Here is a 16577-nt window from a genome sequence, read left to right as displayed (position 1 = left end):
AAGAGAAAAAGCCAAAAACGCGACTCCCTTAAGGAGATAGAATATCCTGTCTCAAGGGAACAGCTGAATGGCCCACTTTTCCACTTTGTCTTAGGAACTTGAAAGGACAACCCAGCAAGCCTCCTCTTCCCATCAAGTTTTTCCAGGGTCTTGGCTCTGTAACTGCAGAACTCAGACACTCCTTTGCTGGGTCCTGCTGCTTTCTCTCTCACTTTAAACATTGAGGATTGTAACATTGTATGGCTCATCAGGGTATTGGGGAATCTCAGTATGCCACATCTTGCTACCAGCTTCCCTTTGAAGAGCCCAAAAAACCATTGGGCCTCCCACTCTTTCCCCACTGTAGAAGCTAACAGAGGTAGTAAAGATCTAGACTCTAGTGGGGGTGACAAATGTTTTGTGGAGGCTCTGGAACTGGATACTACTTTCAACCTTTTGATATTCACCAGCCTTAATTTCATCAATTAGTCATTCTCTGAGCTTGGAAAGGTGAAGGGGATTGACTGCCAGAAGGAAATGGACGAAAAGGCAGCAGTTTAGAGTTAAGTCTCCAATGCTCAGGCTAGTTCAGTTCGTGATTCATGCTACTGGTCCCAGGCAAAAGCTGATTTCTCGTTAGTACCTTCAGATACCAGTAACTGAAGTTGAATATGGTAATATTTCTGCACATCCATCCATGCCTGCAGGTTTTTCCTTGCCCATACCTATTACCTTTCTTGCAGTGCTATAAATTTAAATATTGATGGATATAGAAAGATGATTTACACTTTATATTAAGGTAACATTCATAAATAGTTTATAATGTCTAGATGTTACAGATGTGAGCAGTGTGCATTATAGATTGTTTTAAGCACGTGTATTGAAAGTGTTCTAGATGGCAATAAGTGACCTGTTGGACTAACAGTTGATTTATAACTTATTTATAAATAGAACATGATTAAAATGTCTGACCAAAAAATGAAATTTCACTGCTAGAATTTAATCCCTGCTTTGAATACTTTTTATAATATGGGTTCTATTTTCATTTAACATTTATTCTTCTAGTAATGTTAACAGCAATTATGGTCACACATATAGTAGAAACTAGGTCCTTTCAGTGTTGATTTTTTTTTAAGTATCATTTTGAAGGATTTTCACTATTTCCTGCCAGTTGCATAAATACAAAATGAACCCAACAGATTTAACAAAATGCATTTGTTAAAGTTATCTGTAAACGGTGGGGCTCTGTTTATTATGAGTGTGCTACCTGAGGTACATATAATTTCTTTCACTGAATTATATAAAGCATTATCATACACAAAACAGGCAAAACATCAATGAATCAAATTATACGTATCATGGTGGTCCAGATACAAGTGATTATAGAAGGAAAAAGGAATTGAACTACTAATAATAACTCAAAGGCATAAACATGATGCTTTACAGCAATTTCTACATGAAAGAAAACAATCACCAAATTGCATGTTTGCCACCAGAGTGTTTGTGTATGTATGTACATGCTAATGAAAAGTAATTTTACATGACTCGTCAAACACATTTAATCATTTTCATTTCAAAATGACTTTGTAGCTCCCCAGCATTTTCTGTTTTTCTTTTGAATATAAAAATGAACCTTTCTCCAAGCGGTTAATATCCACAGGTCTTACTGAATCATTCATTTTTTAAAAGGGGGATTTCATGTCCTTTGTAAAAAATGTTGTTATAATGAAATGCAGACAGAAGAATAACGTTTTTCTCAGAAATCTTCCTCCCAGAACAATAAAGTTTTGAACAAAATATTTTTTCACAAAAATCTCATTTTATCTTCTTCAACAAAGCACGATATGTTGGACTCCTAAGTATAGCCGTGTAAAATGACAAGTTACCATTTTAACAGGAGAAAAAAATAGATGAACTCTAATTTTGGGAAAGTCCATGCTGAGTTCAGACAGGTTTTTACAAAAGCAACTTTTCACAGTTGCCTCTTACATTTCAAGGTCCCGTCCAGGAAACAATAATTTATCACTGGCACCATAGCTTTTTTCCCCATGGGTGAAGTTAGGAATCTCCTGCATTATGAAATTGTTTAATTCTGTATACATGTTTCAAATATACACAGTTCAGAACCCCAGCAGATATTCTTACAGGCTACATCCTACGTCCTCCTGTTCTCCCCAAACTCTTATTTGCCTCACAAAAGATACAGAAATTAATAACCTAAAGATCTTTATTGCTGGAAAACCATGATGGGACTATAAATTGTATTTTAAAAAACCTCAATGCAGTTGTTTAAAAACATTAAATAAAAGCATCTCAGTAACAAAATATGTAATTAGTGCTTTTGTTCCAGTTACAACTGAGAATACACTGTAATTTAAATCAAAGCTTGTAATTTTCACTAACAAAAGTTGAAATCTCAGATCCCTTCATTACAAAAAAAGCACAAGCAAAGGAAATTGATCCTTTTGCCATACAGAACACCCAGCTGAGAATCCTTCAGGTAACACATTTGTATACTGGGATGTTTGTGTGTGCTTAAACATATTTAAAAGAATTCTCCATATAACCAAATGAGAATCCCTCTAGCTGTTCATGAATGGCACTGACAGATTAAGAAATAAGTCCTATCCACCCTTTAGCAGGAAGAATAGTAAACTGTGATGCAGGAACTCCAGGGTGGTATCAATTAATATAACTCAATATGATGAATAATAGATCCTTTGTGCAATTTTATCACTTCCTAATACTAGCATTATCAATCACTCATTCCACAAGCTGTGCAAAAATATCCATATTTAGCTGATTCAGATAAACTCAATAAACATAGTGGGCATTTGAGAAACATATTAAAAACATTTCACAGGCTAAATGAAATCTGCTGCCATTTAAATATGAAGCCAGAGCAGTCTTATAATACTTTGTTTTCTGATTGCACTAACAGGAAGGAAATAGGTTACTTTCAAAAGCTGAAAAGCTCCATTACAAACAAACAAACAAACGAACACGTGTGCGTGCGCGCACACACACACACAGTAAACTTGATTTCCATAAAACCAGGAAAGAAAGCACAACTGCTAAAACGTATTATTAAGAGAGCCTTCTATTTCATCTATGTTAGAAAACTTACAACAGAATGTGGCAAATGACATCACATAAATAGCAAGTTAAACAACATCACACAACAAAGAGAACCTTGTGTATGAAATAATACAACCTTTTAACTGATGATATTTATTTAATTTTATTTATTTTTGCTTTAGTAATGCATATTCTGTTCACTCAAAGTGTGCAAAAATGGGGACGGAGGCAGGTGTTTAACTTTTCTAATGAAAATCAAGCAGAGATGAATTTTCTAGCTGAATGAGAGTCCTATTAAACAGGAAAGCTAAAAAAACACAGCTGGTAAGACAAAGCAGCTCCCAACCTTATGCTGTTATAGCACACATCTGGCCATGTTGACTGAGCAGCTATACATTGGAAGAGTGACCTCTAGTGGACTAAGTGACCGGTGTCGTCATAGCAGCTACATTATTGAGATCTGGTTTGCAACCAGTTCCAATCAGTGGGTGGCAAAAAGAAGGCACAAATCATTGTAAAGACAAGATTTTCTTTTTTTTTTTTTAAATATGCCATTCTACACAAATTTATCTTGTGGATTATTTTTGGACATAAAATTGCATATGTAATAGAATTCAAAACATAAACACAAAAAGTAGGCTGTTCTACCTGAAGCAAAATAATACCCCCGCCCCCCAAACATCAACATTCATTCCTGGCTATATGCAGTACAAATATTTTAGGAACCTGTGACAAAAGACAATTTAAAAAAAAGTCAAAATCATAAAGCTTGTAAACAGATAATCTGAAATACATTTTATTTATGGAAAAATATCATCAAAATAGTACCACTATGGACTAAACTGCCTGAGTTTTCATTTCATCTGTGATCTTGAAGTAGAGACTTTAGCACAATAAGATCAATTTCAGTCACAACCAGTGCTATACCGCAACTGCATCCCGTAGAATTTTTTCTTCTTCATTGGAATTTGTGTTGTGCTATCAAAAACTCTTGTGCTAATCCTTCAAACAAAGGGATATTGAGGCAATTCTTAAATCATTTGGCACAAAGTTATTTTGGCTGGGGCATAAATTTGAGTCACAGTCATGATGAATAATGTAACATTCCACCTATCAAGTATTCATTTTGATTGAAGAATTTTCTTTATGTCGTTAACTTCCATCTGCAAAGAAAAATCTCATTAGGTGATTTATTGGTGAGTCAAATTCAAGCATGGTGCCAGCAGCAAATTCAGTTGCATCTTATCTCTGTGTGTGGGGGGCTTGAAAGTAGAGGAAACTCTGTTATCCCTTATTATTCCCAGCAGCAAAAGCCTCATACATCCAGGTGACTCATTCCTGCTAATGAGAATTGGAGATGGCTCCCTTCTTCCAGAGTCAGGCAAAGATAGTCACTGGAACATGTCATAAACTTACTCAGAGTCTTCTCCATTGAGTGGAGACTGAACCTTTGCAGCCCTCCAAGCCTAAAGGCTTCTCTTCACACAGAGGTTACGCTGGTTTAGTTAAATCAGTGCAACTTGTGTGCGTGTGGATTCTCATATCTATTTAAAACTGATGATATCAGTTTAGCTAGCAAGCTCAAGCAATATAAGCTAGGTTAAACTGATATAAGAATGTCCACTCACAAAAGTTATAAAATTGTTATAAAAAAATCACACCTTTAGTTAGATCAGAACAGCTCTGTATTTAGACCAGACTTAGCTCTGTCCTGAAGAACTGGAATCCAGAACTCTGAATGGTACTGACTGCTAGGCCAATACGAGAATTTCTATAAGAGGTTTATTAACCTTCGCTGAATTGGTTGTTATTTATTAAAAACGATGGCCTCTCACAGACCTGCCTATGCAGAAGAAATATTCAGAAGGCCCCAATTCTGCTATCTTTACTCGTGTTGGACAGTATGTTATTAAGTAAGAGCAGCCCATTGAAATCATGTTTTGATTTTCCATCATGAGTATAAAAAATATACAGTGAACACATACCACAAAATAAAAGTAAAAATATCAAATTAATGTTAAAACCTGGTTAATGATAAGGATGTCAATCCCCAAACCATGAAAAGCAGTTTCAAAGTCACTTTCTATATGAAGCTGTATATTTGATGGTCCAAATAATGGCTCAGTTCTACTCCATTTACTCATGTTGCTGGTGTCAAGTACTGCTCAAGTGGCTGATTCAATAGGATGACTCCAAGTAAGGTCATATTCAATGTTAAAGAAACAGAACCTGGTCTCTTAATGGAAATAATATATATAGTTTTTAAATTATACTTTTTTAGAACTATCAGATTGTGTGAAAGGGAAACAGCAGAATCTTGTTAACTGAAATTAACTTTTCAAATAAAATAAGACCAATTTGTATTTAAAAAGTCAGTGGCAGACTGTAAATCACATTGTAAAACATAAATTCTCTCATCTACTTTATGAACAAATTAGATTAAAACTAAGAATTTTAAAAACAGATTTCACTTTTCACTAGCTAAACTCTGTTTACTTTTTTGTATTTCCTTCAGCTTAGACAATAAAAAATAGGCTATTCAGATTCCAGATAATTTTCATATTTTCATGTGATAACACAATGCAACAGCATATAGACTGCAAACACTGCAAGGGGAATATATATTTGTTTATATACATACATTCTGTTAATATAAAAAGAAATTCAAATATATTTATTTTAAGTTTTATAAGTGCTTGTTTGCCCTAAGTTTGAGGCTAAATTTGACTTGCCAGTATCCCTGTAAAGTTCCCTCCGACCACATCAGATTCAAGTACCTGTAATCGTAGACGGATCTTTTTTTCTTCATCCAATTCAGACAACAATTGTTTAATCTCTTTTCTATAAAAAAAGAAGAATGAAAAAATTGCAAAGGTTTATATTATTAAAATAAAGGTAATTATCTCTGAACCATTTCCCCACCAAATCAGTTACTATATTTTTTCAATAATGATTTATCAAAGTATTTATATCCTTAAAACATTTTGCATTAGTTTCATTTAAAACACATAATAGACAGAAGTGACTTCATTTATGCTTTTGGAAAAAAGCTGTGTAGCAGCTGATCATTTTTGTTCAACTTACAAAAATAGGACTGTTTATAGCTAACAAAACAAACCCCCAAACCTAGTACTGCTAAGGAATAAGGTTTTCCATTGTAATAAAAGTCCTGTGTTTACAGGTTTAATACTTTGGCCACCAAAATTTGCTCTGGCCAGTAGTATCACTACTGACTCAGTCCCCAGTGATATTTTTTGTATACGACAATAGGAAATTTGGATTAGTCCATTGGTAGGTTGTAGAAACTGGTAACATAAGTGATCCCACATTTAAACTGTTTTAAAGCTGTTTAATACAGCACTATTTAAACTGCATCTTAACTTAGAAAGTTAGATAATTCCCAAGTGTAGGTCACCAAAAAACGGTCTGTTGTCCAGGGGATGTAATGAAGGAAAAAGAAATGGTTTCTGACCTCTGAAAGGTAAGACCAGGATGTGATTATTTGGAGGACGAAGTTTCACTATATCTTTCCCATAGAGAGATCCTCTCCTCTGTCCCAGGCCTGTGCTCTGAACATAATAAATCTTAGAGAGATAAGGCGTGTGAGGTAATATCTTTTATTGAACCAACTTCAGTTGGTGAGAGAGACAAGCTTTCAAGCTTACACAGAGCTTTTCTTCAAGTCTGGGAAAGGTACAGACTTGAAGAAATGTCACAGACAGACATTTCTGTCACAGACAGAATGTCACAGCTAAATATAAGATGGGACCAACATGGCTATAGCAACACTGCATGTAATAAATCTTGTCACACTCCTCTTTACTGCCTTGTCCCCCAAGCCAGAAACCAGTGGTTGGAGGCAGCTCCTGTTGGAATGTCAGGCCAGAGGGCTTGTGTGGCCAGTGGCTATGCAAGGCAGGTTGGGAATAGGTGTCAGTTAGCACAAATTGGGAGACATTCACCTGGACAACCCCTACTTGATAACCCTCCCCAGTGTTCTTTTATTCCCCTACAGTGGCCTTCTTCGTTTTGTCACATTCCTCTGCCACTACAGTGTCTTTAATGATACTCCTACAATCCTCTTCCCCAAACCTCTACATTACCCTATCCCTTTACCATTTTTGGCCTGGCCACACATGGCAGACATCTTTCCTGTCGGCACCCTGGCTTCATTCCCACTGGGAACAATGGAAGATGTCAGCGATATTCAGGAAGGGCAAAAATAATGAGAAAATCCCAGCTTCTGAGATTTGAGCACTTTAAACTCTCCCAATATCTCCCCCCTGCCCCAGAATAAAAATAAATATAAGACTCAGAATAATAACAGAAGAGTTTTCAACTCATTATTAACCACAATTCAGTTACAGTATTGCCAGACTCATGAGATCAAAAACCATGAGCCAGTTCCTAAAAAAGTAATGACATTTATAAAACATCATCAGACGATGTTTTTTCAGTCTGTCTTTTGACTTTTTACCTCCCTCTAGCTCTTCTGGTAATGTGTGTATGAAAATTTCAGATTGAAAAGTCAACTTTAATGCATACATGCGTCTCCCTGGCTGCTCAAATGAAGATGCTGGAGGTACACAAATTTAATGAGAATTAGAATGGAGAAGATGCAAAATGGTTAAATATTTGTTTTATTTAGGCTAGTCATAAGTGGCCTCTGTTAATGGTATCTCCTTATTAGGATGGATACCCCTTCAAAAGTATCCCTTCAAAAACGGAGAGAGGGAAGACTCCCAGGCTGGTGGGAAAGAGGGGGAGTACTTATGTTAATTTATTGTACACAGGTATAATATATGTATTCAGTGGAGAGCACTATAATGTGATAAATATAAAATATGATGAAAAATCTAATTCACACGTATTTCAAAACATACAAGGCCTGTAAAATGAATAACGAACATCCAAGAAAGAGGAGGTTACTCACCTGTGCACTAACTGATGTTCTTTGAGATGACTGTCCCTGTGGGTGCTCCACTGTAGGTGTTGGTGCACCCCTGCGCCGTTGTTCAGAGATTTTTATAGCAGTACCTGTATTGGCTGCGCATGCACAGAGCCTGCCTCACATACCAGTCTTGTCTTTATAGTGCGCATGCGCTGCCAAACTCCTCAGTTCCTTCTCTACAACGGAGGCCGCTCCAGGTCTGAAGTAGAGGGGAGGAGAGCGGGGAGTGAAGCATCCACAGGGACACTCATTTCAAAGAATGTCAGTTACTGCACAGGTAACTTCCTCTTCCTCAAGAGGTGTCCCTGTGGGTGCACCACTGTAGGTGACTGAAAAGCAGTATCTCTCAAGGAGGTAGAGGCTTCAGATCTGGAAGGAATGCAGTAGATAGAACAACTCTGCCCACATGCGTATCGGTGATGGGTCCTGTGTAAGAGCATAATATTTTGCAAACGTATTTTCAAAAGCCCAAATGGCAACTCTGGAAATGTCCTTAAGGGGGCCGTTATGTAGAAAGGCCACTGAGGCCACCAAGGATCTGGTGGAGTGAGTCCTGATAAAAGTAGGAGTCGTCACGTTCTGTAGTTGATAACAGAGACAAATGCAACTTGAGATCCAGTTGGAAAGTCTGTGATTAGAGATAAATGAGCCCATAGAGCGTTCTGCAATGGGGATGAATAGCCTGTTGGAACACCTAAAGGTTTTAGTCCTGTCGAAGTAGAACAACAAAGTTCTGTGCATGTCCAAAGCGTGCATAGTAGATTGAAAGGAATTCGCATGTGGTTTTGGAAAAGGTAGGGAGATATATAAGCTCACTGATGTGGAAAGATGAGTGCACCTTCGGTAGAATTTCAGGGAATAAGCATAGAGTGACTTTGTCCTTAAAAATATGGTGTATGCCAGATCTGCCATGAATGCTGCAATTTCTCCTGTGTGTCTCGCAGAGGCAATTGCTACCAGAAATGCAGTTTTCACAGAGATGTAGGAGGGAACATGTGGCTAATGGTTCAAATGGTTTTTGGGTTAGGCATGTTAAGACAAAGGGAAGGTCTCAAGGTGGATTAGGCAGTTTATGGCTGGGTATAAGGTATGGGGTCCCTTAAGAAATCGCTTAGTAATGGGGTGAGCAAAGATAGTCCTATCATCGATGGCATCATGGAATATTGTAATTGCAACCAAGTGGACTTTGATGGGACTCAAGGAGAGTCCAGAGAGTTTAATCTCTAACAGATTGTTGAGGATTAGCGGAAGAGGAGTGGAAAAAAGGGAGTGTTTTTTGTGACAGCCCACCAGTGTGTCAATCTTATCCAGTTATGAAGGCAGGTGGTGCATGTAGAATTTGTTGTGCTATGAAGGAGTACATTTCAGACCTGCTCTGAGCAAGTTTGCTTGGCATGAGAGAGCCATGAAGGAGCCAAACCTTGAGGTGTAACATGATTAAATTGGGGTGGAGTAGTAGATCATGTTGTTGGGACAAGAAAGTCGGGCAGAGGGTAGGAGGATGGGTGCGGAAAACAACATCTTGGTAAGGAAAGGCGACCATTCCTGTCTGGGCAATGTGGGGCTACCATTATGACCCTGGCTTGGTCTGTTTATATTTTTATCAATAATTTGTGTATGAGTGGTATCAGGGAAATGCATACATTAGGTCAGTGTTCCATGGGAACATGAAAGCATCCCCCGAGGAGTGTTTGCTTAGTCCCACTCTGGAACAAAGTCTTGGGCATTTCTTGTTTGCTGCAGTTGTGAAAAGGTCTGTAGCTCGGTATCCTCATGTGTGGAAAATGTCTAGTACTACATCCTCATTTACTTCCCATTTGTGGTCGATGAGAAATCTTCTGCTGAAGTCGTTGCAGTGGTATTGAGAGAGCCGGGTAAGTATGCAGATGATATTCAGACACTGTGTCTGAGACACCAGTTCCATTGTTTCATTGCATCTGTACAAAGGGAGTGGGATCGCCACTCACCCTTGCTTGTTTACATAGAATATGAAGGCAATGTATCGCTCAGAGTTCTAGATGTTAATGTAAAGGGACGTCTCGGCAGGAGACGAAAGCCCCTTGGCAGTGTACTGGGGCACGTGCACTCCCTATCCTGTAAGGGATGCGCCTGTAGTTATGACAACTGACAGGATTTCCTGTAGAAAGGGAATCGCAGAACAAAGGTTGTGAGGCAATTTCCACCAATGGAAGCAGTCCTTGATTCTAGGAGGTACATATAAAAGTTTGTTCAGACCATGGACATTTGTCTGTAAACAGTGGAATCCAGCTTTGAAAACACCTCATGAAGAGGTGAGCATTCCTGACTACAAAAGGAAGAGGCTATGTGGCCTCGGAGTTGTAGGCAAGCTCGTGCAGCCACTTGTGGACTGTTGCACAGCTTGGGAATGAAAAGGTTGATGGTTTTAAAAAGGTGGAGTGGGAAAGATGCTATTCTTCTGCATGAGTTGAAATGTGCTCTTATGAACTTCAGTTGTTGGGTGAGAGTGAGTGAAGATTTTCTTTGTACATTCGCAGGCCAAGAGCATGGAAACATTGGACTGTCCGTTGGGTGGACTGAATGGCTATTTGGAGGGTCCTGGCTTTGAAAAGGCAGTTGTTGCGATAAGTAAAAATTATGATTCCCTGATTTCTGAGATGAGCTGTTATGACTGCGAGTTTGGAAAAGACATGAGGCACTCTCTAGAGGCCAAAAGGTAGGATCCAGTAGTGGTAGTGTTGTGAGCCCAGAATGAAGTGAATAAAACATTTGTGGGCAAGGATGTATGGTCACAGGAACATAAGCATCCTATGGGTCAAGGGCTGAAACCCAATCTCCCCACTCCAGTGCTGGAATTATGGTTGCAAGAGTCACCATTTTTAAATAAAAATGTATTTAATGAATTTATTGAGGCATCTGAGGTTGAGAATGGGTCGCAATCCCCCAGTTCTCTTTTGTGTTAAAAAGTAATGAGAGTAGAACCCTTTTCCTCTGTGTTGGTCAGGCGCTGATTCTACTGCTCCTAATTAGAGGAGATGATGCACCTCCTGGTGGAGCAGTTGTTGTGAGAGGGGTCCCTGAAAAGGGACAGGGTATGGGGGGGTGGGAGACAGAAAGGGAATGGGCACTGAAGTAGGGATGATGTATTCTATACCCTCAATCACACCTTCAAGTTTGCTTATTAGTGGGAGAGGGTTGACACGGAGCCGATGAATTGGTGCTGTGAAGTTGATAACTTGATCACTGATGTTGTTGTTCATATGATCTATGATTTTGTTGGGTATACATTGGGTAGCATGGATGTTGATAAGGTTGGTATCTATATTGTCTCCTCCTATTTGCAAGGGTTTGGATACCGAGAGACCGTAATGTTGCTCTCGAGTCCTTCATGGAGTGAAGCACATTGTTGGTGTTACTGGCAAATAATTTTTCATCATCAAAAGAGAGATTTTTGATGGTATTTTGAACCTTGCGAGGAAAAGAAGACAATGAAAACCATGAAGCTCAACGCATCATGACTGCTGTAGCAGTGGACCTTGCAGCTGTATTAGCAACATCAAGTGCAACTTGTACTGCGGTACGGGAGATAATTTGTCCCTCAGAGACTATGGCTTTAAACTGATTGTTTTTTGGTCGTATTTTGCCAGAACGGCTGCATAGTTAGAAATCTGGAATTGTAATGTGGCCAAAGCATACACTTTATGACCAAGCAGGTCCAGCCTTTTACTGTCTTTATCAGTTGGGGTAGACCTGGGAACTGGTGTTTGTTCTTTTGGTTAGCTGCCTCTACTACCAATGAGTTTGGTGCTGAGTGAGTAAAAAGAAACTCAGACCCTTTGGAAGGAATACAATATTTCCTGTCAGCTCGCTTACAGGTAGATGTGCTAGTAGCTGGTGTCAGCCATATGGTTTTGGCAGGATCCATAATGGCTGGATTTACAGGTAAGGCAATACTGGATGTGGAGGAAGGCTGCAGGATGTCAGTCAACTCATGCTGGTTTTCAGAAACTTCCTCCAGATTAATTCTCAACTCGTTGGCAACTCTTTTGAAGAGGTCTTGAAATTTTAAGAAATCATCCAACAGTGTAGGTGGGGGAGGCAATATAGCTTCATCCTGTGTTGATACGGGCCCACAAGGGTTGGGGAAGCATGTGTAGCGTGTTCATCGAAGTGTGAATTAACAGCTTGTTGTTTTGTCTCATTTGTAGTTGTATGCACTGGTGGCGGCAAAGTGGCATTGTTCCTATTTTTGGCATCTTGGCGATTATAGTGGAATCACTTATATGGTGCCCATGGACCTCAGTATTGCCACTGACCAAGGAAGGTCACGGGTTTGTATACCGGGGAGATGAACAAAGGCCTAGATTTTCTATGATCAGTGGTGATTTGGCTCTGTGACTGGAAGAACTGGTAGGGTGAAAAGTCTCCCTGCATTATGGTTTCCTCATCACTGGAAAAGTGAGATACAGCTAGAGACAGCTGTCTAGACCGCATGCGAATATCCAGAGAAAAATAGGTGTCAAGTAGTGGTGACTGTAGGTTAGGTGACACCTGTAGGTCCAGTGAATGAATGAACTGCAGTGCTGGAGAGCCTTTGTGAGATAAAACCTCCATTAGAGGTGCCTGCGACACTGTAGGGTCATTCGGCACCGATCTTCTCTGCACCATAGTGCTCAACGCTGAGGTTGGAGATGCTGTGGATGTAAGTGCAGCCCATGTCTGTTCCGGCAAGGTCATCTGTGCTGGCACTGTATCCATTGCGGTGCTGGACCGTGCCATGAGAGAGGCAGGCAACTTGAAGCCTGAAGCCTTGGCACCGGGAGCTTGCGCAGTCAACGCAGCCAGAGGCACAATTAGCGCGATGCCAGGGGAACTGGTGCATCAAAGGAAGGTCTGCATAGAAGAAATAGACCTGCTCAGTGTCCTTTTTGCTTCCAATGTTTCCCTTCTGGGTGAGGGAGGCAGGTGTTTTCTTTTTTTGTCCTTTTTGGAGGTGGGAGGGCTGCAGTTCACTGAGGAGCCCGTACCTGGGTCAGAAGCAGGTACGAGTGACTTCTGCATAAGAATCATTTTCATTCGGAGTTCTCTGTCTTTACGTGCCCTGGATTTTAATTTGGAACAATGGGCACATTTTTGAGGAATGTGGGACTCCCCCAGGCATTTTATACATTGGAAGTCACTGTCCGAGATAGGGATGGCATCCCTACAGGTAGTGCACCTCTTAAATCCTGGGGAGCCCAAGCATATTAGCGTCAGCTGGAGGCTGAGAGAAACAAAGTTGGAACAAATTGTTTTTTGTTTTAAAGAGATGAAGTTATCTAGTAACTAGAGTGCTAAACTAAGGGGGAAAAGGATGTAGAATGGGTAAGAGAGAAAGTTTTAATGAGTCTGCTGTAGGTCCGACTCCATCCAGGGACAGTAGAGTTTGGCCGCGCATGAACACTATTAAGTCAAGACTGGTATGTGAGGCAGGCTCTGCGTATGTGTGGCCGATATGGGTACTGCTGTAAAAATCTCCGAACAATGGCACTGGGCGCACTGACACCTATAGTGGAGCACCCATAGGGACACCTCTCGAAGAAGAACACAAAGCACTCTCACTATGGATCAAGTTTTCCAATTATTTTTCAGTAAAGATTTATGGGAGCTCAAAGATCTCTAGCTATATGAATATGTTTACAACATCAACCATCTTTCAGAGCTTTCTGTGTTTCAGTTCAATAATGATACTTATAATCCCTAAATATTATATTTTAAATAATTCAGTCACATTCAAAGTATTTAACAAATAATTTTAGACCATTCTTTCTTTGTGTAATTTGGCTAACTGTGTAACTATATACGTTATCCAGTAGTTACAATAAATTATTTTTAAAAATCTCATAATTGTCCAAATAGCTAAAAAATTCATTTTTATTTTAATTGTTCTTCTTTCCTGGGACTTCTCCACTTCCTTAAACCCAGCAGCACACCCTAGTCCCCACCATCAGTTCAGTGCCCCCACTCCCATCAGTCCCCATTCCCACATTTCTGCCTCCCCCCCAGCTATACCACTGCTCCTCATGGGATCTTCACTCCCCTTTCCCAGGCCTGAGGGTATACAGCAGCATCCCTTCTTATCTCCCCTTTCCCACAGATTCTTCACCTCTCTCTGCCCCTTCCCTGCCCAGGTGCTGCAGGGGGATGCAGTGAGGAGCAGAGGCACTATGCTGGCAAGTGGGGCAGAAGGAATGGAGCCATGCTGGGCTGCTGTGCTCTTTGCTCCCTCCCCCTCCCCCTCCCTCCCCTCCTGTGAGAACACTGCAAGCAGGATGGAGAGGCTCTGCTGGCTTATGGCAGGGCTGAACTTCATGAGGGGGCTGGAGTATCTCACATCATGGTTAGATGGGCTCCAGACCCTCTCAAATCCTGTCACTTGTGACACAATCATTTGGAGGAGCAGCCTTCTGGGCAATTGTATTAACAATTTAACAACTACTGAAGAATTTTTGTATAAAAGCTCACTAGAAATGCTTCTCAGCTTTCAGATCAACATATTTGAGTCCCTAAATGGCCACTGATGTATTAGACAGTATAACCTCTATCTTTAAACTCTATCAGTCTACAGTTCAGCTTTTTAAAAAGTCCAGGTAAACATGTACTTATATGACAAAACAACATAGCTCCAGAGAAGCTATTACAAACTATCAGATTGACTGTATCAGTGTTTTAATTTTTTTCTCAACATCTATTTGTCTTCATGAAATCTTTTTGTCTGACAAAAAGATCAAAGGAATTTCACGCACAAACACACATATTATATGGAAAAGATTGGTACAAAGCACAGTAAAGATGCTTCAAATGGATGGTGTGGTTTCTAATGCTTACTTTTGCTGGTCTTTCATTGTCTCAACGATAGTTCTTAGCTCCTTAACTTGTATCCTCAGCTCCTCCAAGGCTGCCGGACCCTGGCCTGAGAGCTCAGTCTTTGGCTTTCCTTCAGTACTGAACAAAGATGGGGAATTTGACCTATGGCCTGTTGTTCCCACAGTAACTGAATGAAGTGCAGGTGAGGATGAGGATAATGATGCTTGTATATTACTCCCACTAGTCAAACCCCCTGGTTTTGGAGGCAATGCAGTTTTATTATCAGACACCTGTCAACAAAAAACAATGAATATTAAGTTGCCTGAATTGGAAGCACATCTCAGTATAAGGTATATTTTACTCCCCTGCCGTCATGCTGATTGGTTTGGTTAGAACCTTTACATGCCTGAATATGGCAGAATGGATATGATACTCCACTGTTACTCAAATCTGTCTTTCTGAAGACTCACAATATTAAGCTTGAGCCTGCCAGGGACCTTCAGCCCAGCCCATCACTGACTGAGGGCTGGCCTACACAAAAATTTTATACCAATTTATTTCAGATAGGGGTGTGATTTTATATTGACATATTTAGAGTGGTACACTCCCTGTTGTGGGCAGTTTTCAACAGTTTAAAAGTGCTTCTACATAAATATAAATTTACAGGAATCAACTATATATGTCTGTTTCTAAACCGATTTAGTGAAAGTGGTACAAAAACTACATGTGGACAAGCCCTTGGCAGATAAGACAAAGAGTGGAAGAGGAAACAGAAGTACAGGCACAACGTGTCTCAAAAGGTAGTAGAGGTAATAGAACTCATGTCTCCTGACTCCCAATTTGATATCCACTAGACCATGCTAGAGTTTTTGTTTTTTTCCTCTAGAAGTGTGCTTCATACATTTAGGATCCAGAGAACTAGAATCAGAACAAAACAAATGTTTAAGTTAAATGAAATTTGGTGCCTAAAACCTTGACAATAGTTCTCCACAGCTCCCTTGTGAAGTTTAGCTAGAACAGTAAGATAGTTTAGAGCAGTAAATACAGACGTCTGTATTCATTATTAACATGGGTCCATTTTCTCTAGATTACTGTGACAATATATTACCAATATGACATGTTCTACACTAACAACTTTTCACTCTCCCAGTACCATTTAAAGTTTTGGTACCAATATTTAAAATCATAAATGGTTTGGAACTCAATTATCTCATCCTCTTCTCCATTTCAGATTTAATTCTAGTGGTTTGATGGCTTTTGCTCTTGAGTTCTAGATATCTATAAGCTATTCCCAACAGGGATTCATAACCTCTGGAACTGGTTTCCAATGAGTCAGCAATTGCCAGAGATTAACAGTCTAAAGGACATGGTGCCAGATTTACCTCTTTGGTTGCGTTTTTGACTGACTGGGGTACCATAGCTGAGGCAGATAATACGGTCATTTGCATTGATGAAAATATTTAAAATCATAAATAATACATTATATTTCTATAAGATTTTTCCTCTGAGGATCTCAAAGCAAAGATAAAATGTTACACATATAGACAACACGTGTAATAAGCAAGCAGAAAGGAAAATGAAGTGAAGAGAGATTTAGTAACTTTTCTAACTTCAAACAGAACTCAGATCTTTAGTTACTAAGGCCTGGTCTACACTACGCGTTTAAATCGATTTAAACAGCGTTAAATCGATTTAACGCTGTACCCGTCCACACTACAATGCTCTTTATATCGATATAAAGAGC

General features: G+C 39.6%; 1 protein-coding gene across 4 annotated transcripts in view; it reads right to left on the bottom strand.

Annotated features, from left to right (window-relative positions):
• Nucleotides 1-3061: 3061 nt before the first annotated feature.
• SH3KBP1 (SH3 domain containing kinase binding protein 1) overlaps nucleotides 3062-16577 on the bottom strand; it is a 333403-nt gene continuing 319887 nt past the window's right edge. For 3 of the 4 annotated variants that reach the window (XM_032777990.2, XM_032777992.2, XM_032777991.2), the window contains 3 exons: nucleotides 14855-15123; nucleotides 5835-5898; nucleotides 3210-4220 (listed from right to left, as the gene is read on the bottom strand). In XM_032777990.2, the coding sequence (XP_032633881.1) occupies nucleotides 4179-4220; nucleotides 5835-5898; nucleotides 14855-15123 (375 nt within the window). In that variant the 3' untranslated portion in view covers nucleotides 3210-4178. Of the gene's footprint in view, nucleotides 4221-5834; nucleotides 5899-14854; nucleotides 15124-16577 lie in introns of all 4 variants that reach the window. The other variant, XM_032777988.2, reaches the window with a different exon arrangement.

This window comes from Chelonoidis abingdonii, chromosome 1 (assembly GCF_003597395.2).
Source record: "Chelonoidis abingdonii isolate Lonesome George chromosome 1, CheloAbing_2.0, whole genome shotgun sequence".
NCBI lineage: Eukaryota > Metazoa > Chordata > Testudines > Testudinidae > Chelonoidis > Chelonoidis abingdonii.
The sequence above is the reverse complement of the archived record's forward strand: the minus strand, read 5'-3'. Positions and strand labels throughout refer to the sequence as shown.